Source organism: Podarcis gaigeae (genome assembly GCF_964106915.1).
Source record: "Podarcis gaigeae genome assembly, chromosome: 1".
Lineage (NCBI taxonomy): Eukaryota > Metazoa > Chordata > Lepidosauria > Squamata > Lacertidae > Podarcis > Podarcis gaigeae.
The window spans coordinates 50,065,152-50,093,062 of record NC_139678.1 but is presented as its reverse complement, the minus strand read 5'-3'; the positions used below and the strand labels follow the sequence as shown (position 1 = coordinate 50,093,062).

Sequence of the window (27,911 nt, the reverse complement as noted above, 5' to 3'; positions counted from 1 at the left end):
TTTTATTGTTTGAATTGACTCTGAGAAATATTAGTGTAACCCCATGGGCTCTAGAACTGTGTGAGAAAGACTTTGCTAAACTAGAGGAGGAAGAATCTGCACCCGCTTTCGGCCTAGGCCCTTACGTGCTTTTATTGGACTGAGATGTGGAGTTTGAGGTTTATCTGTGCTCAGCCTTTTGCGTGGAAGCACTGCTATAATTTACCTTACGAGGCATAGTCTTCCTTTGTTTTCTGGATGAAATCTTACAGCCTCTCTTTCCCCACCCCTTTCATCCTTATCTGTGTTTACAGAAACGCCCCCTCTGAAACGGAAGAAGGGGCCAGCCCCCAAGATGCTTGGCAATGAGGTGTGCAGAGTGTGTGGTGACAAAGCCTCGGGCTTCCACTACAATGTCCTCAGCTGCGAGGGGTGCAAGGGCTTTTTCCGACGCAGTGTCATCAAGGGTGCCCAGTATGTTTGCAAGAATGGCGGCAGGTGTGAGATGGACATGTACATGCGGCGAAAGTGTCAGGAGTGCCGGTTGCGCAAATGCCACGAGGCAGGCATGCGAGAGCAATGTAGGTGACAAGAGCAGGGATGTGAGGCCAGAGAATATGTAGGAGCAATAAGGTGCTCCTTATTGCAATATTCCATCTTATGCATAAAAATATTCAGTGACTATATGTTAATAGAATCTGGTGTATGCTCAGAAAAAGTGTGAAATTGTATAATAATATTTGCTTAAGTTGAAAATATAGTATTCCAATTTTCACTGAGTTCAGAGGGTGGTACTCAACCAAGTTTTATTCAGAGACCAATTAAAACAAACAGGACTAGGTTAGGTCCATTGGGCAAGTTAAAAGATGGGCAATCTCAATCAGGGTGAGGGGATGAGCAGGTAATTGCAAGGAAATATGAAGAGGGATAGATATATGAAGGGTAAATTAAGTGTAGCCTTTAAACGCCTTTAGGCAGCTGTACATACACAGGGGGGAGAGAATCTTTCACAGCCATGAGATCTAGAAAGTTGTATTTAAAGGGGTGGGGAGGAGAGAGCAGAAAGTCTCAGGAGACCTGATTTTGCCCTGCATAATCTTTAGTTGGTGCATGAAATGTGAATAGGCTGCTTGTATAGGAGCCATATGAATAAAAAGTGAGTTTGTCAGTATAGGGCAAGCTGATAAGGTGGATGCCAACCCCAAATGTGGAGTTGCCACCTAGGAAACAATAAATGTTGAGACACTTTGCTTCCATCCTGCAGCATTGCGTAGGTGTCCAACGCTTTCACTAATTTAGTGATTGTGTACTTCGTATAACCAGCTGTCCCCTCACTGCTCCCTTTCTGTGCTGCACTTTTAGGTGTTCTCTCTGAAGAACAAATCCAGCTGAAGAAGCTGAAGAAGCAGGAAGACGATCAGTCTCGGATGGTTGTTGTGCGCCAGAGCTCATTATCCCCCCCAAACACCCCTCCTAAAATGACACCGGAGCAGCTTGACATGATAGAAAAGCTTGTGGCAGCTCAGCAGCAGTGTAATCGGCGCTCCTTCACAGACAGGCTCAAAGTGACGGTAAAAGCACAGTTTAGGTGGGGCTCTGAACTAGAGGGAGAAAACAGACCTTGCCTACCTTCAGTAAAGCTCCTCTTTGAATAACTTAAGTTGGCACGTTCATCAAATTTTATGTAGGGGTGGGGTGGGGGTGGGGATATCCCATACTCAACGGATGGTGTCATTTTCTGATACAGTTGTACCTCGGCTCCCAAGCACCTTGGGAGTTGAACATTCCGGCTCCCAAACGATCGAAAACCAGAAGTGAGTGTTCCGGTTTTCGAATGTTCTTTTGGAAGCCGAACGTCCGACGGGGCTTCCATAGCTTCCGATTGGCTGCAGGAGCTTCCTGCAGCCAATCAGAAGCTGCTCTTTGGAAGTCGACTGTTTCAGAAGTCGAATGGACTTCCAGAACGGATTCTGTTCGACTTCCCAAGTATGACTGTACTTCTCATTGATTCCTTAATTGCAGAGGGTTGGACTAGACCCTTGGATCCCTTCCAACTCTACGATTCTCATGGATCCCAAAGGGTCCTGCATATCCCAGGCATTAAGGCCCAAGCTTGTAGACCCTGGGAGGAGCTTGTTTTCACCTTAGAGCAGCTGGGGTCAGAATGCTGATGCCCATTGGAATTGTGGACTTAAGGTGCTGACCATGGATCATGTGGCTTTTGGGGTTCTGGAATAACTAGCCATAGACTTCTGAACAGCAAAGAATAGTGGGGCTGTTTGGATTGGGTCTATATAAGAGATATGAGATGATGTAGAAGAAGTGGGATATTTCTCATTCATTTCAGGAGATTTTTTGCTTTGCCCTTCCAACCCTTATCAGACTCTTTCTTCCTTTTCTCCCAATGGCTTTCCCACGAAAACTCCAGCCGTGGCCTCAGATTTCGGATCCTCTTCACCGTGAAGCACGACAGCAGCGTTTTGCTCATTTTACGGAGCTGGCAATCATTTCTGTACAGGAGATTGTGGACTTTGCAAAGCAGTTGCCAGGTTTCCTGGAGCTCACCAGGGAAGATCAGATTGCTCTTCTGAAGACATCTACAATAGAGGTAAGACCTACAACCTGCCGCTCTCATCAGAAGGAATGGCAGCTGTCACTGCAGTCATAAACAACGGTGACACCTGGCTGGTGAAAGCTTGTCAGGACAGGGCAGAATGTGCCCAGCCAACGTGCCACCCTACAGACTCCCGTACCGCCCAACAAATCCTCGTTGTGCCCTACGGCCCCCACCCCACCCATGCTTAGCTACGCTACTGGCATCTGCCCCCAACTGAATGGCAGGCACCTCGATTGCCACTGCAAGAAGAGGCAGCTACAGGGGACCACTTTGGCAGGTGTTCCTATTGAGGTGGATGGGTTTGGTGTCATACCCATTTCCTGTAACAATGGCATTAAAGAGTGAGTAAATTTGATTAATCAAATGTAGGAATTGCTCAGCAAATTGTAATTTAGATAAGAAAGATTTTTTTAAATGCTCAGAAGCATTTTAAACTCTTCATGTGACACCTGGTTCTTTGCTGAGACAATACTCTTCTACAGCAGCTCATTTGGAGCTGTCCATGGTCCTGGTTGCTGTTTACTGGAACCTACCATGACCAAATTAGTAGTAAATTGATTTGTCTTGAGCTGACTGACTTTGACCTGACCTACTTAACCGGACCCAATTTAGTGTAACCTGACCTGCCTTGTTGTAATTTAACCTACTTAACTGGACCTGACTTTTCCCTTGCAGGCCACAAATCTTGACATAGTAAGAAAAGGAGCAGGTCTGAAAATTCCCTTCTGTGAGCACTTAATTGGATCCATGCCACTGTGTACTATCTTCTGAGGGCTATTGGTGCAGGGATGTGTCCTGCTAGTTTATTGCCAGGTGTTTAATGACTTCTGTTTTCTACATTTAAGGTGATGCTGTTGGAGACATCTCGGCGCTACAATCCAGAAACAGAATGCATCACTTTTTTGAAGGACTTAAGTTATAATCGGGATGACTTTGCCAAAGCTGGTGAGCTAAACACAGTTTAGAGTATCGAGGAGATCTTTTTTCTTCTTCACTGTGGGCAGCTTTTTTTTTTAATGCTGAAAAAAACAAAGTCCAGACGCTGCTCCAAAAGAAGTTAGGCTCTAAGTGATTGAACTTGGCATTTTTATTCTCAGCATAGTGGAAATTTCCACTATGATTCATTCTATCCTGCTTTTGGAATTCCCAAGTGATTCCAGTGGGGTTTGATTTCTCTTGTACTTGAAAATAGATATTTTTTTTAGGCTTAAAGGGCTCTGTTTCGCTATTTTATTTATTTATTTAATAACATTTATGTACCACTAAAAACCTCAAAGCAATTTACAGGAAGATAAAACAAGAAAACCAATAAAAAATCACAACTGTACTTTAAAACATACAAACATTAAAATACAAAAGTTAGGACTCCTATTGGTACAGCAATTAAACCGTCAGCACATTTGCAAAGCGAAGCAGGGTCTGGCATGGTTTCAAATGGTATGGAGAACCACTTGGGGATTAGACTACATGACTCTTGGGTCCCTTCCAACTCTACGATTCCATGACTCTACTAAAACTCATTGAAATTAAGCAGGACTGGCTAGCTTTTACAGTTATTCTAATTGGAACTAGTGTCACAGTGCTGTGAATATAAGGTAGCAACTACTGAACAAAAACATGGGAAAGAATAGAGCACCATCAAGATTCAAATGCTTTCAATTTTTTAAAAAAGTATTTTGCATTACATTAAAGCAATGTCGACTTTTAACTTCTTGCTTGCTGTCTTTCCCCCCCAGGCCTTCAGTTTGAGTTCATCAACCCCATCTTTGGATTTTCAAAGGGAATGAATGAACTGCAACTCAATGATGCTGAATATGCACTTTTAATTGCTATCAGCATTTTTTCTGCAGGTAAAAAGCCTGGGAGCTCATGTTGCTGAATCAAAAAATTAAGAGTTTGTATGTGGGAACTTAATACCATTTTCTTACGAAGAAACACGCATAGATAAAGCATAGAATAAGATTCTAATGATGATGCTGAAGGATAATTTGTGCTGTGAATTAATGTTCTGGATCATCGGTCTTTGAAACATACCGAGAACCAGGTGGAAGTCTTGACATATATAACTTGTCAACCTCCTGAGTCTCCGAGAGCAGGAGTAACTCAGGAAAGAGTCCACTGTGACAATATGATAGAAAAACAACCCACTTAATATAATTGTTCTCATGGGGACTATACATCTGTTCCTAAAAGAGGGTTGAGAAGTAAAAGATGCTCATAAAGCCTCTGATGAAAAATAGGGACTGTGGAAGACATAGTAATCACTTTATGGCTTGGGAGTATTCCTATTTCTTCAGTATCCAGTGCAGTAGCCTCCAGATGTTGTTGAATTATAACTCCCATAGCTGCTGATCACTGGCTGGGGCTGATAGGAGTTGTAGTCCAACAGCATTTGGAGGGAACTATGCTGGTGACTCTTGTCCTATATTGTCAGGGGGGCAGGGAAGTAAGTCATCTTGACATGGATGTGTGAAGTGGCTTAGCTTTGGTTCACTTTTTGGAGTTACAGAATTTGGCCCATTGATTCTGGGCCCAACCCCAAGACCCAAACACCTAAGCCCCAGTTGTGTGAAAGTGTATAGAAATATATGAGTTGGGTGAGGATGTCACAGTGAAATTGCTTCTCATGTTTTGTTTTCTGGATGCTTTAATACAGAGAAAAGTATTGCTGCAAGTAATTTAAAAAAAAATCTAGCCAAAGCTTAGCAGTTCTCCTCATTGTTAAACATAATTTAAAGCAGGGTTAGGCAACCTTTGGCCCTGCAGATGGTACCAAACTACATTTCCTTTCAACCCCATAGCCCCATGGCCAATAGTCAAAACTGATGAGAGTTATGATTCAAAAACATCTGGAGGGTCAGAGCCCCCCTCTCCATGTTTCATTGCACTTCAGAATGTTCAAAGTCCTTCATATATATGATCTCAATCTGTTCAGCTCTAGGGTTTTATTTTCTATTGATATTTTAGTTTTGTTACGATGAAATAAAACTTGCTGCTACAACAATAACCTTATAAGGTTGAGGCAGCCTAGCTCACAACATTTGCCTCTTCCACTGACACTGGTGGGAGTTAAATACTTGTTCTTAATGAACATGAATAAAACCCAGCAGGTGTGAGAAAATGGTTCACGTGACAGGAACCTGTGCATGTCTAAGCTGTAAGGCACATGAACAGTGGTGGAGCTAGACTTTGGGAAGGGGCTTGGTGGATTTGAGTATTTGGATTTTAGCCTCAGTCTGACTAGTCTGCATTCAGCTGCCTATGAACCTTTTGTCTTGCTTATTGGCAGACCGGCCAAACGTTCAAGACCAGACCCTGGTGGAAAGGTTGCAGCATACCTACGTAGAAGCCCTTCATTCTTACATTTGCATCCACAGACCAAACGTAAGTGTCTGGCTGAGTTCTGAGAATGATTGTATTGCCAAAAATATGTGTGCAGAATAATATTGTGATTAAAGTACTCGGTTTTTTTTAAAGTTGTATTGATTGGTCTTTTGGACTGCATGTCCAAATGATTCTGTTTGCATAGGAATCTGTCTTATCGTGAATCAGACCACTGTTTGTCTAATTCAGTAATAATAATAATAATAATAATAATAATAATAATAATAATACCCTGACTAGCAGCTGCTCTGCAAACTCACAAGCAAACATCTTTCCCCGCCCTGTTAGCTGAAATCCTTTTATCTGGAGATGCACCTGTGACTTTCTGTATGTAGTGCTGCTATTGCTATTCCTTTCCTGCTATCTAATATTTATTAAAAGAAACAGAGACGGGGCAAACATTACAGCTCTAATAGGGGCTTACTCAAAGAGTTCCCCTTTCTTTAAGAGCTTGAGGAGAGAAAGCAAATATTTAGTGGAGATGCTTTCAGCTCCATTGTCACAGTAATCATCATCATCAATAATATTTATACCCCGCCCATCTGGTTGGGTTTCCCCAGCCACTCTGGGCGACTCTCAACAGAACACTAAAAACACAATAAAACATCAAACATTGAAAACTTCCCTAAACAGGGCTGCCTTCAGATGTCTTCTAAAAGTCAGATAGTTATTTATTTCTTTGACATCTGATGGGAGGGCACTCCACAGGGCAGGCTCCACTGCCGAGAAGGGTCTCTGCCTTTTCAGCTACCATATGCTTCTGCTTTCTATAACAAGTTAATCCTTACATGTGCAGAAAATGAAGGTGGCCTAAAGGAACTGTAGATTAGGAGATGCAGCTACTGCACATTCTGTGACAGCTTAGACTCCCTTAGAGATGGGCAATCCTATATACATTATGCAGCCTTGTACAACCTCTATCTGCCTCCTGTTTATATGGAACTATAGTCAGTTACATTTGCTAGCACTGTCAACAGCTCCTCAAGATCTTGGGGAACCTTCCCTATGTGGAACTGTCCAGCTGTCTTTTAGGCCAGGGGTGGAGTGGCCTTCCAGATGTTGCTGGACTAAAATTCCCATCGTTCCTGGCTATTGACCATGCTGACATGGCCTCGTGGGCATCCAACAACATCTGGAAGGTCCACAAGTTAGACATTCTTGTTTTGGGAGATAATACAATTCTGATTCTGAACTGTAGTTGCTGGGGGATGGGGAGAGAGAATTGATTGAAATGTGCTGCTTGAAGGTCTGGAAGCTAACACAAGTCTTGAACAGGATTTTTAGCGCACAGAACATAATACTGTTTCTTGTCCAAGCCTCCTAGTACACAATATAATTGCTCCTCAGCTTTCTGCCCTGTAGTCCTTTGATTTTTGCTTTGTCATTTAACTCCGCAGTTCTTGATGGTACCATTTCCCCCTCCCCCCAAAAAAACCCCAAACCCAAATACTAAGATTTAAATTCATTATGCAAAGAGTGCAAAGCAGTTCATGCAAATGTCCATGATTTGCATAATTTGTTCTGAGCAAGGAGCTTGGGGTTCTTTGGCACAGTGCACTGCAATCTATGAGGTTGCCGAGTCATTTTACAATTGAACTGATTGGCATAGGCTTAGATTTAACATTATTAATTACGCTGATATCTAAAATGCCTTGAAGTATTATTACCATGGGAGCAAGTCATTAGTAGTCCTGCTTTGCTGATGAGAAGCTGAGACTGAAGTAGAATTTTGGCTCTGACTGATACCATTGTCCTTTTGCATATGACCTTGCAGGATCATCTAATGTTCCCACGGATGTTAATGAAACTGGTCAGTCTTCGGACTCTAAGTAGCGTCCATTCTGAACAGGTGTTTGCTCTTCGGCTACAGGACAAGAAGCTGCCACCCCTTCTTTCAGAGATCTGGGATGTCAATGAATGACTGCACTGTCCCCGTGCACCAGCTAGCTGAAGCAACCCCATCCTTGACTGTTGCTAACCAGAAGCTGTCCTCCCCTCTCCAAAACACTGGAGCTCAGTGCAGAGGGCTATGGTCTTGTGGTTTCTTTGTTCTGAAACAATGCAGAAGGCAATTGAGATGGACCAGTTAATGCTTGAGTCTTTGATTTTAATGCCTTCCGGAAATGGAACAACTGAAACACCTCAACGTAGTAGAGATGACGAACCCACCCTAATAATTTCTCCAGTGGCTCTCCTTCTTCAGGCACTTATCCTGTGTTTAATTTCAAGGACCAGTCATACACACCCACATACCCCTCAGGGTTTCAGAGGCACGCCCCCATTATGTATCCAGTTTGTTTAGTTTACTCGGAGTTGTCTGGACTGAATATTCTAAATACATTTTCTCATTCATAGATGTTTCTGGCAATCTCGAGTAGTTTTTGGTTCTTGACGGATTCCCCCCCCCCTCAGAAACCTGTAACCATAATGCAATTTTGTTGACTTTTTCAAAGGGGCTTTGAAGGTTGGAAGGGAAGCTGTATCATAAGAAAACTCAGTGATATTTCCTTTCCCAACTCCTATCCCCGCCCCTCAAATACCACCACTGGTATTTTAGGGCCATTCATGTGTATATCAAAAATGCACAGGGAGCCATGCCCAATAACCAATCCCAGCTATGCAGCTGCTTCTAATGTGAAGGTGTACATCACATGTACACACAACATGCATTTGTGCAGCCCCATCCTGTATATGGATACTAAAAAGTAAGTCCTGCTGAGTTCAGTGTGGCTTGCATTCAATTGATTACACATAGGACTGTAGTCTCAATGAGCAATGTGTGAAGTGGCCCTTATAAAGTTTGTGAACTTGCAGATTAGCACAGCTTCAACATGGGACACATCTTACCTGTAGAATCTGCACTGAGCAGCATGCTTGCTTTATAACTATCAACCCTCTTGCCCGCAGTCAGGCATGGTCTTGGCATAGTGGAGATCAGTGCTGTCCCTTGCCATACTGTTTCTGTGTAGATACCATTTGTTGCACCTGTATTCCTTTTGGGTTTCATAAACATGAAAACATGACAAATGATTTCGTAGAAGGTTGTGTCCATATGAACATGCCTAGTTCATTATTTTTTGGCTTGCGGGGAATGCATATTGTGCCAGGTGGATCAGAGGAACATTCCAAGGACACAAATCCAAGAGATTTGTGTGGTTAGCTCGGGATGCCAGCTGTATGTTCTGTCGTGTCTTGTACTACTCCTTCAGTCATGTGGACAGGAAAGATCTGCATGGGAAGGTATCTCTATGCCTGGACTCCAGAGATCAAGAATGTTCCCTGTCCTTGTATTTTGAGCTATTTGTATGAGCTTACAGTGGGTGTGTATGTATGTTGTAATAGTATCAAACATTACTTGGGTATCTGTGTAATGTGGGTACTGATGTCTATTTTTCTAAGAGAAGAGACACTTTGAAACAGGCAATTTGGAACAGAATTGGTAGAGTGGTGGTTAACCCTTATCCTTCCCACTGATTTTCAGCTGCAACTCCCCTCCCTACCAGCCATTTCCTCTATAGAGTTCCAGACATAATGTTTGTAAGGGTAAATTACGTATGTCTTTGGACCCCATGTGGAAAGAAAAGCAAATGGAGAACTGTTGCAGCAAAAAATGGCAGGTATTCAAAGAGTTAAGAACTTTCTCCCCTCCAACCTGGTTCTTCACTCCAAATTTGTCTTACAAAACAATATTTTCCTCTGCTGCCATAAGATATCTTCAGGAAGAAAAATAAGTTTGCATGTGTGATCCAAGTTTACGCTGTAAAAAGAAAGGAGCCTGAATCTATTTTGAGGTGTATGTTTATAATCCTTCCTTCTCGTCTTTGAACATGTCAAGTTTTTATCTAAGGACTTTCCTTTAAGGTTGATACCCATTATAAATATGGTAGTTGAATGTTTTCAGCCTGGTCCTATGCAGAGTTAGGCACACCCAATCAATGTGCTTAAGCATACCTAAGTTTGCATAGAGGATTAACTTACTTGAAGAAAAACACCCATCCTTCTGTTTGCTAGAAGAAACAAATTGATGCCGGGAATTTAATCTGCGATTCCCTGGCACTGCAGTAGTATGTGCTTCCTTTGTTGGGATTTAAATCGCTTGCCCTGCAACCATCCTAAGAGCCTGGGCCCATGAACCAATGTGAATGTTGACTGTAGCAAGTGCCATACCTATGGTGTCGGCCTTGTGTCTGTTTTGCACTTGAGGTTGGTCTCTTACCACTGGCCTTCACTCACTCTATAAAGCACTTGTAACAATTTGTAAACTCTGTTTTTTATATATAACTTTGCTGTTGCAATATCCTTTACGTTTAATTCTGTATTTTTGACTGTTTGCAAAATACTAATGTTTATGCAAAAAATTAAAATTAATACATAATGTTCGCTGTTAGTAAACAACCATTGTTAAATGGCTTTGGGTAGCGGGTTTTTGCTTTTGGGGGGGAAGAGAACATGTGGCATCTCTTTTGGATTGAAATGGTTCTTTGGTTGCCCTGCTCGTGCTCATTATAACGCCTCTTTTAACAGCCCATGTCCCACATAGTGGCGTGGAGGGGGGGGGGAGTTTGTCGCTTAACGCGGCTAAGGCCCGCTTTTCGACTCCCTCCTGCAGGGCCCGGCCGGGGGCCACGGCGCTCTCAAGGCCCTCAGCAGCGAGCGACTCCGCAGCGCCTCTTCCCGCGGCTTTCGGTTCTCGCGCCGCTTTCCCTGTTTGCGTTCCGCCCCGCCCTCCCCCTGCGAGCGGCTGAATGGTTTGGCTCTCCCACCTCCCGCTCCCCGCCCTCCTCCGGCTTGTTGGTTCGCTCCTCCCCGGGCTGTTGATGCGGAACTGGAGCCAGGCGGCTTTAAGGCTGGGGCTGAGCTGAGCTGCGCGGTGCGCGACGAGGAGGAGGCGGCCTCGTCTGACAGGTAAAGGCGAGCAGGCCTCGCGCTAACGGCTGGGAAGCGGATAATGGGGCGCCGCCCGGCTTCCTGTCTGTGACATATGCGGGGCTGAGAGGCGGCGAGGGTTTGTGGGGAAGGCAGAGGAGGCGCGCTCGCTTGCGTCGGGGTGGCGGCGGCGGCGAAGAGAGAACCGGACCTGCCGGCTGAGGCGGCGGCGGGATACGCAGCCAGTGGCGCCTGGGCTGAGGGGCTGCTCGGTGGAGAGCAGGTGGGCGCGCGGAGCTCGCGTGGGTCGGGAGGGGAGGGCGGGGGAGTGCGCGGGCACGAGTGCAGCAGGCACGAGTGGGGGGCTCGGAACGGAAAGGCGTTCGGGCGGGGGGTGCCGACGGCTGACGCAGAGAAGGTGTGTGTGTGAGGAGAAATATTGGCAGGCGCTGGTGGATGAGGCGCAGCCGCATGGGGAGGGAGGGATAAAGGGATAAAGCTTAGGGCATTAGCGGGATGCAGCAGGTACTGTGCCTGTGTGTGTTTATGTGCGTATAAATGGGTTTAGGAGGGCAGGTACTGGAGCAGTGTACAGTGGTACCTCGGGTTACATACGCTTCAGGTTACAGACGCTTCTGGTTACAAACTCCGCTAACCCATAAATATTATATCGGGTTAAGAACTTTGCTTCAGGATGAGAACAGAAATCGTGCTCCGGCGGCGCGGCAGCAGCGGGAGGCCCCATTAGCTAAAGTGGTGCTTTAGGTTAAGAACAGTTTCAGGTTAAGAACGGACCTCCAGAACGAATTAAGTACTTAACCTGAGGTACCACTCTATGTGTATACTCTGTGTGTGTGTGTACACACACAAAAACACAGTATGTGTGTGTTATGTGCGTATAGATGGGTTTAGGAGGGCGACTGCCTGATGTTGCTGTGATTTGTGTGGCTTACGCCCCCCTCTCATCCCTCCTCTGGGCTGAGCTTGCAACGCGAAGATGCCCCGTCCTTGCTCTGTGGATCCATCTCTCCTGTCCTTGGGGGATGCGATACGGTTGCAGCTGCTCTTCTGGACTCGCTCCGGGTGGATGCTTGTCCAAGGTCACGAGAGAGAGAGATAGAGGGAAGAGATAAAATGCAGTTTGCGGCTCTCGTTGCTGTGACCAACTCAGCAGAGATATTCTTCGGCCCAACAACACCAGCGGAGGGGTCGTATGTCGTCCCCCAGGCCGCGGGGGTCGGCTTACATTCCACACGGAATGAAGTGTCTGTCTTTGCCGTCTGTGCCTTGCAAAATAAGGTGTTGGGAGATCGATCTTGCTTGCTTCTGACTTGCATTTTTGGGGGTCGAGTTTGGCCAGCTGGAAAATTACAGCATCTATTAAGGGACTGTGGTTTTTGAAGCAGCTGGCCTCCCAGTGTTGAAACAATCTGAAAGAGGAGAATGCGTGCTTTAAAGAATGAAGGGTTGTGTGGTGACACATTGTAAAGTTCAACTAATAGAGTAGCATCTATTCTGTACACACGAGCTCCTCAGATAGATTTCATTTTCCTGGTGATCATTTCTGCAATGCTTTTGGGCCCTAAGCACCCCAAAGTGGTGAACAACATTAACACATATTACAAAAGAAATATACAATAAAAGTAACATACTATAGATCAATCAAAACAATATAAAATAGGATCAAAATTAATTTAAGAATGCCATTTATTTGTTAGGATCTGATCATCACTAGGTGTGATTCCTTGGAGGTGGCAGAAACTGTCCATTCTTCATGGTTTCTTTGCAGAAGCAAGGAACTCATCAGAACCATCTAGCTGGCATTTCTCCCCTTACACAGCATGTTATTTATGTGTTTCTGATGTACAGTGAATAGTTATTGTCTTTAGTTATCCATATCTGATGGAGCCATTCACTTATAGCCTCTCAATAATTCTGACCAGAATAATGCATCCCCATCAAGTGTCTCCTTTTGTATGATAAAATGTTTGTGTGTTCTTGAAAACAAATACATTTAGGCTGTATATTAAACATGATGGGAATGTTGATAGGAAATTCTGCCAAGGATTTGCTTGCTGATGTTGCTGAGGTCTTTAAAGCATATTTATTTAGATTTCTGTCCCATCTGTCTACTCGACATAAAGTGAATGACAGCATTTGTGAAAGACAGGCCAGAGCAGACAAAACTCTACCCCCTACTGGCTTAAGGACATTTTCACATGTGAGCCTTGGTAGTTTTTGTAATTGTAACACAAATGCAAAATACAACACTGGTTAAAATATTCAATTTTTAAAATTTGTATTAAGTGTTTATTGTGTATGTAAAATAGTTCACCAAGAGGCCCTGTAGTATGTAAAAATATTCTGAGACTTCGGTCATGTGTCAAAAACATTCTAACAGCACAACCCTCAACATGTCTACTGGGAAGCAAGCTTTATTGAATTCAGTGGAGCTTACTGCTTTGCTTTGCTGCATGTTTTGTCATTTTCAATATCTGCTGGAGCTCTTTCACCAAGAGAGTATTTACCCCAATCTTGCATCTAGGCATCTGGGGAATTCTCATTTTATCCTTTTAAACCAATTACAAACAAACATTAAAAACCAACATGGATTACTGCCTAAAGTGATTTGTATTTGACTTTCATACAAGAAGCTTAAATGGTTGTTCTTTGTCTCCTGTGAAAGAAATAATACTTGAAAACCTCAAGTACACCTTTTAGTGTGCTATGTGAAAATAATCTAGGATCCTTAGGCTTTTGTGAGTCTCGAAGAGAAGTTCTATGGCTGTTGGACAGTTGCTGAGAAAATTCCTATAGATGCCCTTGCTAGAGCACTGGACTGAGAGTAATTTAAGGTATAGAAGGACAAAATAAAAACCTGAATTCTGCCTGCAAGAATTAATGGCTAGCACTGGAGCCTAGCACTTACACTAACATTCTTATTAGTTCAGTTTGTATGCCAGTTTCCCACATAAATGCATCCCAAAAATGTGGCTTTCAATGCAACCATAAAACTGCCTATCAATACCTCATTACAATAAGCAGTGTAATACATATTATGATAATTCAAAATGAATAATTTATTTTGATAGAGCCAACATTATGCCACTTAAAATTCATTATAAAATAATACCAATCATTGAAAAACATCAAGTGATATTTATTTATGATAAAATATATAAACCAAAGTCAGATATGATATGATGATTTTCCAGCGTAGTCGGGTGTTAATACTTATGTTCTTAATACTTTGTAGAGTGGTTGGCATATTCTAAATCACCTTTGTTACCTTCATTAGTAGAGAAGTTGTACCAATGCTTCCGTTACTACCTGGAACTAGTAAAAGGTAAAGGTAAAGGTACCCCTGCCCATACGGGCCAGTCTTGCCAGACTTTGGGCTTGTGCGCCCATCTCACTCAAGAGGCCAGGGGCCAGCGCTGTCCGAAGACACTTCTGGGTCACATGGCCAGCGTGACATCGCTGCTCTAGCGAGCCAGAGCTGCACACGGAAACGCCGTTTACCTTCCCGCTAGAAAGCGGTCCCTATTTATCTACTTGCACCTGAGGGTGCTTTCGAACTGCTAGGTTGGCAGGCGCTGGGACCGAGCAACGGGAGCGCACCCCGCCGCGGGGATTCGAACCGCCGACCTTTCGATCGGCAAGCCCTAGGCGCTGAAGCTTTTACCCACAGCACCACCCACGTCCCCCCTGAAACTAGTAACAGGCGTTTAATGTATAATTTGTTAATGGTGTGTGTATGTGACTTCATTCTAATAAAGGAATTCGTTGGTGGAATTTATTAAGATAAGGTAATAAGTAGCTTAGGAGTGGCTTTTCATGGATTGTCTATACTATTGTACAAATATGCACTGTGTTGTTGCATCAGAGCACTTGGCCCACCTTAGTATCTGGCTATCCACATGTTAGTTTCTCTGCAGCCTAATAATAAAAGATCTGCATTTATACAGCAACTACCATTCTGTATCAGGAAACCCATCTCCCCACTCACTCCAGCTAAAAAGTTTTGTTGGCATTAGTTTATTTCCCTAGTCCAGCTGGCAGTTGTTTTCATCATATGTATGTTTTATAGGTTATAGTCTATGTACATATGTTATATTAATGTCATGAGGAATTGCACAAAGCTTAGATAAATCACGGAGAAATGCACAAACCTACCTTGCAAATCAGGTAGAAAATGTCTGTCACAGTATCTAAAATGTGATTTCTGTAGAGCCATGGGGTGGAGAAACAGGCAAGCATAAATAGTACAAGGATAAACAAGCTTGGTGTACACATGGCTGCCATGAATCCCAAGTATGGGGGATGCTTGGACATTTCCAAACTAATATTTACTAATATTTATTTGGAACATTTCCATATATTCAAAATGGTATGGTTTTGACTTATGTAAACAGTTCCTGATTGTGTCTTTGCGGGTTTCTAATTAAATAAACTTTCTCACATATGTTAAGTGCCTACTATAGTCATTTTTTTTCTTCTTCAGTGGGGAAATGTCAGAATAGCAAGGCAAAACTGAGAAAATAAATCTAATGTATTATGATTGATTCGTCTTCTCAGAGATGTAATTAAAAAGTGATGTTTTATCTGTTTTACATAGTATTTCCCCTTTTCCCTTTGGTTACAAGTTTGAATAGGCTTATCTCTTGATTCCCAGTACTTTGAAGAAACTACTGCTATGTATATTTGTACATAAAGAAAACAGTTCCCCCCTCCCCCATCATACTTTTATTAAATATTTTTGGTATTCAGCTGCTTTTATAAAATTTATTCTTGTTTGCTGAGTTTTTATTAAAATTGGGTGGGGTATAAATAATATATTATTATTATAACTTATGACAAAAATTACTTTAAAATAAGGAAAATAATGAAAAAACCAAAACACTAAATCATATGTAACATCAGACCCAGCAGGAGAAGGCAAAAAACAATTACAGTGGTACCTCCATTTATGAACTTAATTCATTCTGGAGGTCCGTTCTTAACCCACAGTCGTTCTTAACCTGAGGTGCGCTTTTGCTAATGGGGCCTCCTGCTACTGCCACGCAACTTCCGTTCGCATCCCGGGGTAAAGTTTGCTACCAGGAGCATCTACTTCCGGGTTAGCGGAGCTCATTACCTGAAGCGTTCGTAAGGAGGACGGTACGTAACCCGAGGTTCCACCGAGGTATTTTCTGTGCAAGTAGGCATTTGCTTAAACTAAAGAATTCACATACATACTTGCCAAATGAAAAAATTGAAGATTGCTTCTCAGCCTTTTGGCTAAGATCAGATGTAGTTTATAAATTATTTCTGTGCAGCTTCAGTGCTTACATAAATGCAGGCCAGCAAATTGGCAGATAACTACAAAGTCTGCATTACAAAATCTGTACTGGTGAAGCCAATTTGGCACTCTTACAGGGGCATCTGCATAGCCCTGAACTATGTCAGGGCAGCTCCACAGTGCCATCTCACAACACTGGCTGCTGTGTTTCAAACACAGATGATATATCTACACCCAGTTTTTGTTGTTTTGCCTTAAGCTGCATTCATACTTCTGGGATACAAATTACATAGCCAAGTGATCAGTTCCCTTGTCTCTAGGTCCAAATGTGTGTGTGTGCGGGCGGAGAATTTTCAGTGATGTGAAAGTATATGTGGGAAAGGGTTAAATGCTCCTTCCTTCTCTCCAGATCAGTTCTACCCACCTCACTGCAATACAGCTGTACCTTGGTTTTCGAACAGCTTAGTTCACGAACAACTAGGAACTCAAACACCACAAACCCAGAAGTAGGTGTTTGCAAACTTTACCTTGGAAGCCGAACGTCCGGCACGGCTTCTGCGCCTTGCTTTCCGAACGTTCCAAACGTCAAACGGACTTCCAGAACACATTCTGTTCAAAAACCAAGGTACGACTGTAAAGGTAATGCTATTTGGAAGAGAAGGGTTGACAAGATAGTGAGAATTCCTACAGAGGAGATACAGACTATAAAGAAGAAAATGCCTAGAACACATTATATGCAGGCCATTATCAGCCAGTTATGCTGGAATGGCTGTGCTATGGGTCAGCTACACCTCAGAAAATTGTGCAACTTTTAAAACATAATACATTTCTGAGGGGTGGGTAGCAGACGCTGAACAGGGGAAGCATGGGAGGAGGGTATTTTGTTTACTGTGTAATGTAGGTGTCGTACATAAAGTGAGTGAAGTATAGCTGTTTCATGGTAGCTGCTCAACATGGAAGCAGCCTGGGGCTCATGTGATTAATGCATTTGTCATTTATTTTTGCAGTGAATTGTGTATAAAGCTGCTGTTGAAAAGTCTTCAGAGCTTCAGCTTGTGTAGAATGCAGCAGCTCAATTCCTTTCAAGGATAAGGGAAACAGTAGTAGAGACAGCATATTGTACCAGTATTAACTAATTGTGCTGGTTACTATTAGTCTAATGGGCCATGTTGAAGACACTAGCCTTTTTTATTCTGCCATCTATGGACAGGCCACATCCTACTTTAGTTTTCACCGAAGCATTGGATGGAATCTGTAAGGGAATAAAGCTGGTCCTTTTCAGTCATGGTGTCTTATTTTTGAACTCTCCTTTCAGCTTAACATTTAGGGGGAAATATTAAGACCTTTCTATTTTTTCAGGGTTTTATGAAATAGCTTGCATCCTCATTACAAATGAGATTTTGAAACAATTTATAGTGTGATTTTTCTTTTGGATGGGCCTTCTCAGTTCCTGCTTCCAGACTTTGAAACTCTCTTCCTAGAGAAATTAGACTGGTTCCTCTTTGTTGGCCTTTTGCTGGCAGATGAATAATTTCTTGTTCCAACAGGCTTTTGGGAACTGATTGTTTTTAAGGAAAGGTCTGGTACTGTAATACTTTTGTAATGATCTGTATGTTTTAATATCTCTCTCTCTCTCTCTCTCTCTCTCTCTCTCTCTCTCTCTCACAGACACACACACTCTAAATGTTTTTGTTTTTATTTTTAGTGATTGCTATTTATTCTATTTTAGCTGTAAGTTACCTTAAGTCCTTGTTGGGGGAAAAGGTAGGATATAAAGAATAATAATAATAATAATAATAATAATAATAATAATAATAATAATAATAATAATAATTTTATGAGTGTGCTTATATATTTTATGCAATATGCTTTGGATATTTAGAAAGACATGAAAAAGCAGGATAAAACTTTATGCATAAACAATTCATTTCTTTCCTTGTTATACTTGTATTAGACATATAACTATATAGGCCTTAGCTCAGTTGGTTAGAGTGTGGTGCTGATACCAGGGTTGCAGGTTTGTTTCCTGCATGGGACAGCGGCATATTCCTGCATTGCAGGGGGGGTGGACCAGATGTTCCTCAGGGTCCCTTCCAACTCTACAATTCTATGATTATTTGGTTCTACCAAACTCATCATTTAAATAGAAATTTCCTCTTTAGAATTAGAATAGAATTTTCCTCTTTCCACCTTTTTCAAATGTGACTGCTGAACTTTCTTGGCAGATGTTTACTTTCACATATGTTAAATTTGATAGGTGTATGGAAACTGTTCCAAATTGATTTAACTTAACATCTAGCATCAGATCCTGGGCACCACTTAAGTTTATGTCAAGATTCACCTCCTTTCTGATTGGGTCCATGACCAAATTTTTTAGACGCAGTCATTTTAGTGTATCTAGAGCTGTTACCTCTTCATTACAGTGGTACCACAGGTTAAGTACTTTATTCGTTCCGGAGGTTCGTTCTTAACCTGAAACTGTTTTTAACCTGAAGCACCACTTTAGCTAATGGGGCCTCCCGCTGCCGCCGCAGCATGATTTGTGTTCTCATCCTGAAGCAAAGTTCTTAACCTGAAGCACTATTTCTGGGTTAGTGGAGTCTGTAACCTGAAGCGTATGTAACCTGAAGCGTATGTAACCCGAGGTACCACTGTATTAGATACAAGATAAACGCATAATAAAATATCAGACTATATATTATGTGAACATGCTGCATGCAGTTATATAACTAACAATTTCTATAGCACCCAGTAGATGAATCATTTTAGTTCTCTTACATAAAATTCTGTGCAGACATATCCACTCTGTGAGAAGAAATACTGGCAATGTGTTATGACAACTTAACCTTGAACATGTTCCTAAAGAATCTTAATTGCATATTTTTCAACATTTATGGAAACAAAGTAATAGATAGCAAGGAAGTTAGAGGAAAATATGTTGCCTTCATACTCCTTAACATCTTTCATAATTCTTTAATGTTGGCAGCAAATCGCATGCTAATGAAATATTCAGATGGTTTTGAATAGAAATGTAACAAATGGAGAGAACCTGAATGTACTTGAAATGCAGGAACTTTAATCTTGACAATGACACTAATACATTAGATGTACTGTATGAGTTTATGAGGACAATCTAAAATGTTCAATAGAATAAGAAAAAGTAAAAATTCAGGGAGTGCACAAATGAGCAAAAATAGGTAATAAATTTGATATGATTTCAAACTATTTTTCCATTGTCATATTGCATAGAAATTTTGGAGTCTATATACACTTTTTTTAAAGTGTGCATGCTAGTGCATCATCCTGTTATCATGGGGTCATCAAGGTACCTATGGGAAGCCCTCAAGGAAGACTTAAATTACAACAGTACTCTTCCCACTTAAAAAACAAAACCTTCCCATTTGTGATTCCCAGCAATTGGTACTCAGAGCCTTTGATAGTGAAGGTAGAACATAGCCATGAAATTAGCCATGTGTATTTAGTAGGATGATTCAGTAAAATGTGCAATATTAGTATCCTGATCTTTCACTTAGTATTCTGTCTGTGATAATGGCCAGTGTTTCACTTAAGATTCCTGCAGGAAAGCCCAAACAAATCATTGCAGTTCACTGCATGGAGCAATAATAGAATCATAGCGTGTGTGATTTACATGGAACAATCATAGAATTATAGAACTGTAGATTTGGAAAGGACCTACAAGGGTAATCTAGCCCAGAGATTCCTGCAATTCCGGAATCACAGCTAAAGAATCCGTGACAGATGACCATCCAAACTCTCTGTTTAAAAACCTCCGATGAAGTAGAGTCCATCATCATTACAATGATGATTCCTGTACTTTTATGGAAGTCCTGGTGTCTTGTTTTATTCTGCTATGGTCTGTGGACCAACACAATAAATATTATTTATTTGACCTTGCTGTTACTGGGGGTGGGTAGCTTGAACAACAACCCCACTCCCCAACTGTGTTGTTTTCCCCTGCCCTTCTACTATTTTCTGTGCTTAACCAGACAGCCAGAATCATAGAACTGTAGACTTGGAAGAGCCCAAGGGCTCATCGAGTCCAACCCCCTGCAATGCAGGAATCACAGCTAATAAGCTGGCCTGTCTAGATGAACCCTGCCTGCATATGTTGGGGGTCTGCACCTTCCTTTAGGAATGTGAGGCTGGAGCACCCTGCAGCTCCTCAGGGTTCCATAACCATTATATTTAAAAAACCTCTTGCTGAGCCACAATTCCACCATTCATCTTCTGTCTAATTGTGATTGTGAATTAATGCAATGTAATGCAATGATGCTATGAGCATCATGTTAAATTAATTGAGGGTAGCTAATCTGGTTTATGTGGTGCTGTATATGGATCCTAACATTCTTTTTGCTTATTTACCATTAGAGCTTTAACTGTTGGAGAACAAGTATTTGTGGAGTATTCTTTACTCTTAGATAATATTTAAAGGAAATACTACTGGAGAAAATGAGGCAAAAGTGGGTAAAAGAAGCAAATGAATATTTTATATAATCCTGCCCAGTTGAGTAATTTTATATAGTTTGACATTTGTTGGAGATCCTGTTAATTCTATTTCTTACAAGGTTATTTTATGAAGTGTGGAATTAATTTAGGAAAACTTATTAGTTTCCCATACAGCATAATTGATTCTTGCTGCTTTATCCATGAGGATTTCCATCCTGGAAGAAAGAATAAACAAGAGTCAAACAGCCACTTAATTGGCATTCTACTATGCTGTTGACTGCTTTTTATTTATTGGTTGTGTGGCAAAATTTGTAATGCTTTAATGGAATAATTCTGTTGGCAAGTGCTTAAGCTATCAATTCTGGATCAGTTCTAATCTTCCTGCACTGTTATCAGATAAAACTTAGATCTTGGCTGAAGAAGTGTGCATGCACATGAAAGCTTATACCCAGAACAAACTTAGTTGGTCTCTAAGGTGCTACTGGACAATTTTTAAAATTTATTTCGACTGCGTCAGACCAACACGGCTACCTACCTGAATTTAGATCTCGGCTGACAGCTTAGCTGTCTGCTGTTTACACACAAAGTTTATGTGGCTGCACAAGAGGCAGAATGACTTTTTAATCTGGTCATTCATAGCTGTGAGAAACCAGCTAGTTTGTGAGTTGATACCTTTATTGTAACTATCAGAGTACATTGGGGGAAGGAAATTTAAATATACTTTATGCTCCTACAGTCAATTCTAGAGAATAATATTGGCTTGTGAGTTTTATCTTGTATTTCAGGTAACATAAAATAGTGAAAAAGAGCATTTCTTGGATGCTTAAATATCAGCTAGTTTTAACACTAGCTAGTTGCAACACTAACTAGTTACAGTACAACCAAATGGAGCAATACTCGAGTCTGTCTTGAATGCAGTGGCGTAGGGTGGGTTGTCAGCACCCGGGGCAAGGCAAGTAATTTGCGCCCCCTAACTTGTGAATTTTAGTAGGGGCAGAGAGCTGTGAGTGCGAGCGCGCCCCCCAGATGTTGCACCCGGTGCGGCCGGCCCCCCCGCTACGCCACTGCTTGAATGTCAACCACATAATGGGATTAAGTGGACCTTTTTGACAATATATCTTAACATTTTTGACAATACATATGGCCATCATGAGTAGCAGTATTACTAAGTCTTTATGTACAACCTGCCTCCTTTGTTTCAGAGGGATCAATAAAAGGTCCAGAGTGGAGTCCAAAGTGACTAGTTGTGATGTGATGTCTGATATGGTCCCAAAGACCATCTTCCAAAACACTTAATGCATTTCTTTGAGTTAAGAACTGGATCATAAATTTTAGAGAAGTGTGAAATCTGAAGGATAATTGTCTTCTGGTCTGTGTATGTCCAGGAGGTGGGAATTGAGTCAGTTCACTTTAAAATGAGGAATGAACAAAAGTCTCATCCAAGTAGTAGGTGTCAAGTTAACATAATATTTGAACATGAGATTACCCCATGATTGAATTTTGGATTATATAGCTGTTCGTTTAAGAAGATGTGAACTGTGTTTCTTGGCACTGATGCATAAAGAAAAGCCATTTTTGATTACGGAAAATTTCAGTTGTTCTCCTTTGGCTGCATGGTTGTTGTTTTTGGTGCAGTCAGCTCAAAGAATTTGAAGGTCAGATTCTTTACTGACTGTCTTTCAGTATTTGGCAAGATTGTTTTGCTCTATGTATTCTATATTACAAGCCTGCGGCCAAGGTAGTAGCTGGCTCGTTCAATCAGCATCCATCATCCTCTGCTTCTTAGCCCTTGTTGGTCCTTTAAGGCCTATCAGGTCACAATGCTGCAGTGACAGTATAAGCCAAAATTGACACAGCTTCATCTTTATGCAATTGTTAAAAGAATAGCCACTCTGCTAGGACTCTAAAACAAGGATAACCAATGTGACGTCTTCCAGATGTTGAATTAAAACTTCCATCATCCCTGACCATTGACCATGCTGACTGGGTTAATGAGAATTGTAGCCCAATGACTTGGGCTAAGGGAGCCAGGGGCATTACTGTATCTTGGCTACTTTTGTTCTGGACTATAGATGTGGCAATTGTCTGACCCCTTTGCTCACTGGCCTACAGTCTCCAGACCTCCAATCTTCTCCTGCCTCTCACATTCTTCCTCCTGCTTCTAGGTTCTTTGAGGAAAAATATGTATTTACTCAGGACAGGCATTCAGGCTTACTTCTGTCATGAGCCAGATTTTCTTGACCAATTTTTCCCCTTCATTCTATTCTACTAGTTCTGTGATGCATGGAGATTCCCGCCCCCCCAGTTGAGCTCAGTAAAAGTAGCCTAGTTCACAATAAGAGATAATTAATCTGATTTTTATCCTCCACGGGGAGAGGGGGGAAGCTCTTGTGACTTGCAAGTTGAAGTGCATAGTGAAAATGTCACACTGTCATATGCACCTCCTGATACTGTGAACGTGATGTTTAATTGCCAGCTGAAGGCAGCTATTGTGCCCAAGTGAATCTTGTTTGTAATGTGGGTGGTGCTGAGAGATTTGTGTGTGCATGGTGTGTGTGTGGGGGGGGGCGGGGAGATTGCAATTGCTCTATAAATAGTTCCAATGGGCTGTGATCTAGGGACAAGAGACTGAGTTGCTATGGAGACTGATCTGAATCAGATTACCTGAGGCTCCTGTTATCCAGTCTCTGTATGCATGGAATTGAAGGTTGTATGGCCAGGGCACTTGCTGATGAAAACACAGTCATCGTGCTCTGCTCTGAAAGGCAAAAAAACTTTACAAGAAAGCTGAAACCTTGTACTGTACTATGTGTGGTAATAGACCAAACAACTACTACACCAATGATAACCATACTATGTACAGCAGTGAAGCAAGAATGGTAGCTTTCCTCAGTGTGTGACACTTCTAATTGATTTAGGTATTTGCTCCCCAGCTGAATGGGACACTGCTGTGGGCATCTTGAGGAAGTACCATCCACCTTGGGCCTGCCCATAAAAAGTGAGAGACAAGGGTGATTCCTACTGTTTCCAGGAACTCTCTTTTGTGTATGAGGTGGGAGTTTGTTTGGACACTGTGCCCAAACAGAGGCTGAGAGGGAGGTTGTGCCAGAAGGAAAATGAATTGATATGATTTGTATATATTAATAACTTTGTATTAATGTAACATTTTATATATAACTTCCTGTTTTTGTAATTTTTTAAAAAGTTGTCTGTTGTTGCTTCAGTTTTTTGTACACTTCTTAGAGATCTTTTTAATATATTAAGCAGTATAGAAAATGAATTATCATTCAATTATTGCTTATTGACTCTGTCTATGTGAGAGTGTTGTTGAGGAACACAACTGCTTATTTTGCCCTGCACACTACTGAGCAGTGCCTTTTTTCCTATAAAAATAGGTGCCAGTACTCACCTTAAAGTTGTTACAGTGTCACACTTTTTAACAACAACAAAAAGAGGTGCCTGTACTGCGTACCCTTGAGTACCCCCTGGATATGGATTATGGAACTGAATACAGTACATGCTGGAGGGAGAGTGTTTCTGTCATCATGTCACTGCTTTTGCAAAGGCAATATATTTTTAACATCACTAGAAATGAAGTTGTAGCATCTGCGCCCTTCAGGGGCGCCGACTTATAAAAAATATTGGGGGGGCCCATACCGGGGTCCTGCCCCGGGAAGTTTTCTAAGAGCCGCTCCCGGCCCATTGCTGCTGCTGCCGCCCGCCTCGTGGCCCCCTCGCCAGCTGAGGAAGGGAGAGAGACCGAGAAGGAGAGAGATGCGTGGTGGGCAAGGCAAGTGCCCGCCGCGCCTCGCCTCCCACCGCCCCTCGTGCCGGCCGCCCCCTCCCCTCCCTTCCCCGCGCGCGCGCGCTCGCTCGCCCTCCTCACCCCAGCTCTTGGCCCTTCGCCCCAGGAACTCGCCGCTGTTGGGGTTGTAGATGAACCTCCGCCACTCGGCCATAGACTGGCTGAAGGGCTTCTTCTCCTCCTTGGCCATAGCGAGAGAGAGAGAGAGAGAGAGAGAGAGAGAGAGAGAGGCTGAAAAGAGAGAGGGAGCTCGGCGGTTCGCGGGTGGCGGTTTTTCCCCTGCCAAAACAACAGCGGCTCCTCAGAACCGCTAAGTAACTCTCCCTCAGGCGCCCGGCGGGAGAGCAGAAGAGAGGAAAAGGAAAGAGGGGCTGGGCCAGTCGCACGCACCGAGCAAAACTACTCGCGCCGCCTCTTTTACTACCGTAATAATTATTTGTTTTAACTCATTACTGAATGTATTTTAAAAGGTAACTATCGTCAAACAAGGAAAATAAAAAATACCAACATAATTTTGTGATTTTACAAAGCATAATATAACTAATAATTTTCTTAAATTATTGGGGGGGCGGAGCCCCCCCAAATGATTTTTTGAGGGGGCTCGGGCCCCCTCAGGCCCCATGGAATCGGCACCTATGCAGATGCTTCAGGTTACAGACTCGGCTAACCCAGAAATAGTACCTAGGGTTAAGTTCTGTTCTCAGGATGAGAACAGAAATTGTGCTCCAGCAGCACAGCGGCAGCGGGAGGCCCCATTAGCTAAAGCGGTACCTCAGGTTAAGAACAGTTTCAGGTTAAGAACAGACCTCCAGAAAGAATTAAGTTCTTAACCCGAGGTACCACTGTATACTGCAGCACTGAGAACTGCAGATGTCAGAAACACATTTTTTAGAAGGAAAAAAATCATTTTTATTATTAAGTAACAAACTCATAAAAGTGACCATTAAAAAACACAGAACAGAGAAAAGTACAAGTCATTACCCAGAACAGCATTTGGCATTCAACATTTATTTCTGGAGAGTGTTACTTCACTCAGGGAGAATATTTATCTTTTCACTTTCATCTCACTACATTCTCATTTCAGTAGCTACCACTGATACATAAAAAAGCAACTGCTTCTCTTCTGATTTTATATTATGTGCATTCAGTTACTTTCATAAACAACAGAAAACAATATATTCATTCATATGTCACATGTCATAATTCCATAGCCTCCATAATTTCAGACAAATAAATTAGGAATACTCTTGCATGCTTATAACAACGTTTTTAAACTAAAGAGCATGATCTGATGGACAAACTAGATGTGAAATTAACGATGTCATTGCAGTTAACATATCTAGCCATTTAAATTTAAATAGCCACTAGGGGACACCAATCAGGTTCACAACCACAGTTCATGGGAGGAGACTAATCTTTCCCCATGCACCATAGTCACAATTCCAACAGTACTCCCCCTTGCAGTTCCTATTTAAAACTACATATGTTTCTTGAAATCATGCAATTAATCTAATGTCAAGTTTTTCTTGAATATCACTGCCTTCTGAAGCAGGAATATTAGTTTTTCCTTGCGGAAAAACAAGCAAAAATGTTTAATGGAACATTTACCGGTAATTTCACAATAGATCTAGCTGTACTTAGTATACAATGGCTTCAACTTGCACATTCCAAAACTTTCCTGATATGCAGGTAAGTGAGGGTTGAAGAGAAAGCATTTTGTCTTAGACAAGCAAAAAAGAATATACTTGGCTCTGCTCAAAAGACTTAAAAGCAAAAAGGATGCTGTTTCATATGGCTCCTGTATGGTGGTGCTGACAGTTATCTATCACATTTTGTACCAGTTGCAACTTCTACATCATCTTCAGGGGCAGCCCCACATACATCATTTTCCAGTAATCTAACAGAGAGGTTACCACAGTACATACTACTACAGTGGTACCTCGGGTTAAGTACTTAATTCGTTCCGGAGGTCTGTTCTTAAGCTGAAACTGTTCTTAACCTGAAGCACCACTTTAGAAGAAGAGAAGAAGAGTTTGGATTTGATATCCCGCCTTTCACTCCCTTTAAGGAGTCTCAAAGCGGCTAACATTCTCCTTTCCCTTCCTCCCCCACAACAAACACTCTGTGAGGTGAGTGGGGCTGAGAGACTTCAAGGAAGTGTGACTGGCCCAAGGTCACCCAGCAGCTGCATGTGGAGGAGTGGAGACTCGAACCCGGTTCTCCAGATTACGAGACTACCGCTCTAAACCACTACACCACACTGGCTCTCAGCTCTTAGCTAATGGGGCCTCCTGCTGCCGCCACGCCCCGGAGCATGATTTCTGTTCAGATCCTGAAGCAAAGTTCTTAACCTGAAGCACTATTTCTGGGTTAGCAGAGTCTGTAACCTGAAGTGTATATAACCTGAAGCGTATGTAACCTGAGGTACCACTGTATGGCCAAATTATCCCTGTCCAAGAAGGGGTATTGCTGGCAGTAAAAATACTTTTATTCACTTAGCAAGTTTTTTATTTGAGTTAAGCCACAGATTCAGCTTGTTGAGATATGCTGCATATTATTCTTTAAGGACAAGAGTACTGGTATCAACATTTAAGCATTTTAATACGTATCACAATAGGTTGGCTAGAATATAATCTACAGGCACAATATCTAACAAGAAAACTGAGCATCTTTTAAGCTACCCAAGTGTTTGGCAAAAGCCTTAAGACTGCAAACGCTTAAAAACATCAAGCATTAAGATCTGCATTTTAAGTGCTGGATTCTTTTTGAAATAAGGGAAAAAGTTTTATTCTAGTTATGTAAATGATAACTAGTTCTCTTCCCACTCAGAATGGGAAAGGGGAACAGGGCTCATCAAAAATAAATAAAGCCTTCGGAAATTTCATGAGAGTGCAAGACAGTTAAGAAGGCCAGATATGAAAGGTAACCTGAAGCGTCTGTAACCCGAGGTACCACTGTATCTGTGGATAGAACTGGGGTTCAGGAACTTGCTGCAGTGGACTGGCAGTAAATGAGAAGCTTCTTGAGCCGAAAAGGATTTGCTTATATAAATGGATAATCAGATTAATCAGCCCATATTTGTGTACTACTATATGTGTTATCTAGGCTTTATAGAGTAAGTGGTTTTATCTAAGTTCTATGAAAATAGAATTTAACCATGTTTCATCTCATTTGGGCTTAGCAAGAGTATCTAAAGTACCTAGCTGATTCAAGGTTCTTCTGATTCCATTTGGTCTTGAGACACAATCTTCTCTCCTTCCAACTAATAAAGTGCAGTATGATTATGCACTAATAAGCTATGATTATGATTGCTGTGTGGACTGTGATTATTTGAAAATCACACACATTCTGTCCCCAAGACACATTCTGCTAAAGTGTTGCTTTGTAGATGGTATCACAATAGAGATTTACTTTTCTATTTTTGTAGAAAAGTTATAATATTTCAGGTGCCCAAGATAAGATTGCTTCCACATCTCAGCCTGTTTTATTTTTCAGCTGAGGCATTTCTTTTT

At 42.0% G+C, this 27,911-nt stretch overlaps 2 protein-coding genes across 54 annotated transcripts in view; both read left to right on the top strand.

Moving 5' to 3' along the window:
* The window catches only part of NR1H3 (nuclear receptor subfamily 1 group H member 3), a 30,524-nt gene extending 20,152 nt beyond the window's left edge, over positions 1-10,372 (top strand). For 2 of the 4 annotated variants that reach the window (XM_083752002.1, XM_083752003.1), the window contains exons 4-10: positions 294-560; positions 1,342-1,550; positions 2,408-2,587; positions 3,442-3,541; positions 4,333-4,446; positions 5,886-5,980; positions 7,755-10,372. In XM_083752002.1, coding sequence (XP_083608128.1) covers positions 294-560; positions 1,342-1,550; positions 2,408-2,587; positions 3,442-3,541; positions 4,333-4,446; positions 5,886-5,980; positions 7,755-7,901 — 1,112 coding nt within the window. In that variant the 3' untranslated portion in view covers positions 7,902-10,372. The remainder of the gene's footprint in view (positions 1-293; positions 561-1,341; positions 1,551-2,407; positions 2,588-3,441; positions 3,542-4,332; positions 4,447-5,885; positions 5,981-7,754) is intronic. The other 2 variants (XM_083752004.1, XM_083752005.1) reach the window with 2 other exon arrangements.
* Positions 10,373-10,762: 390 nt separating this feature from the next.
* MADD (MAP kinase activating death domain) overlaps positions 10,763-27,911 on the top strand; it is an 80,375-nt gene continuing 63,226 nt past the window's right edge. For 49 of the 50 annotated variants that reach the window (XM_083748941.1, XM_083748940.1, XM_083748937.1 and 46 more), the window contains exon 1: positions 10,763-10,885. The gene's annotated coding sequence lies outside the window, so the exon portion shown is untranslated. Of the gene's footprint in view, positions 10,886-10,978; positions 11,130-27,911 lie in introns of those variants that run through there. The other variant, XM_083748910.1, reaches the window with a different exon arrangement.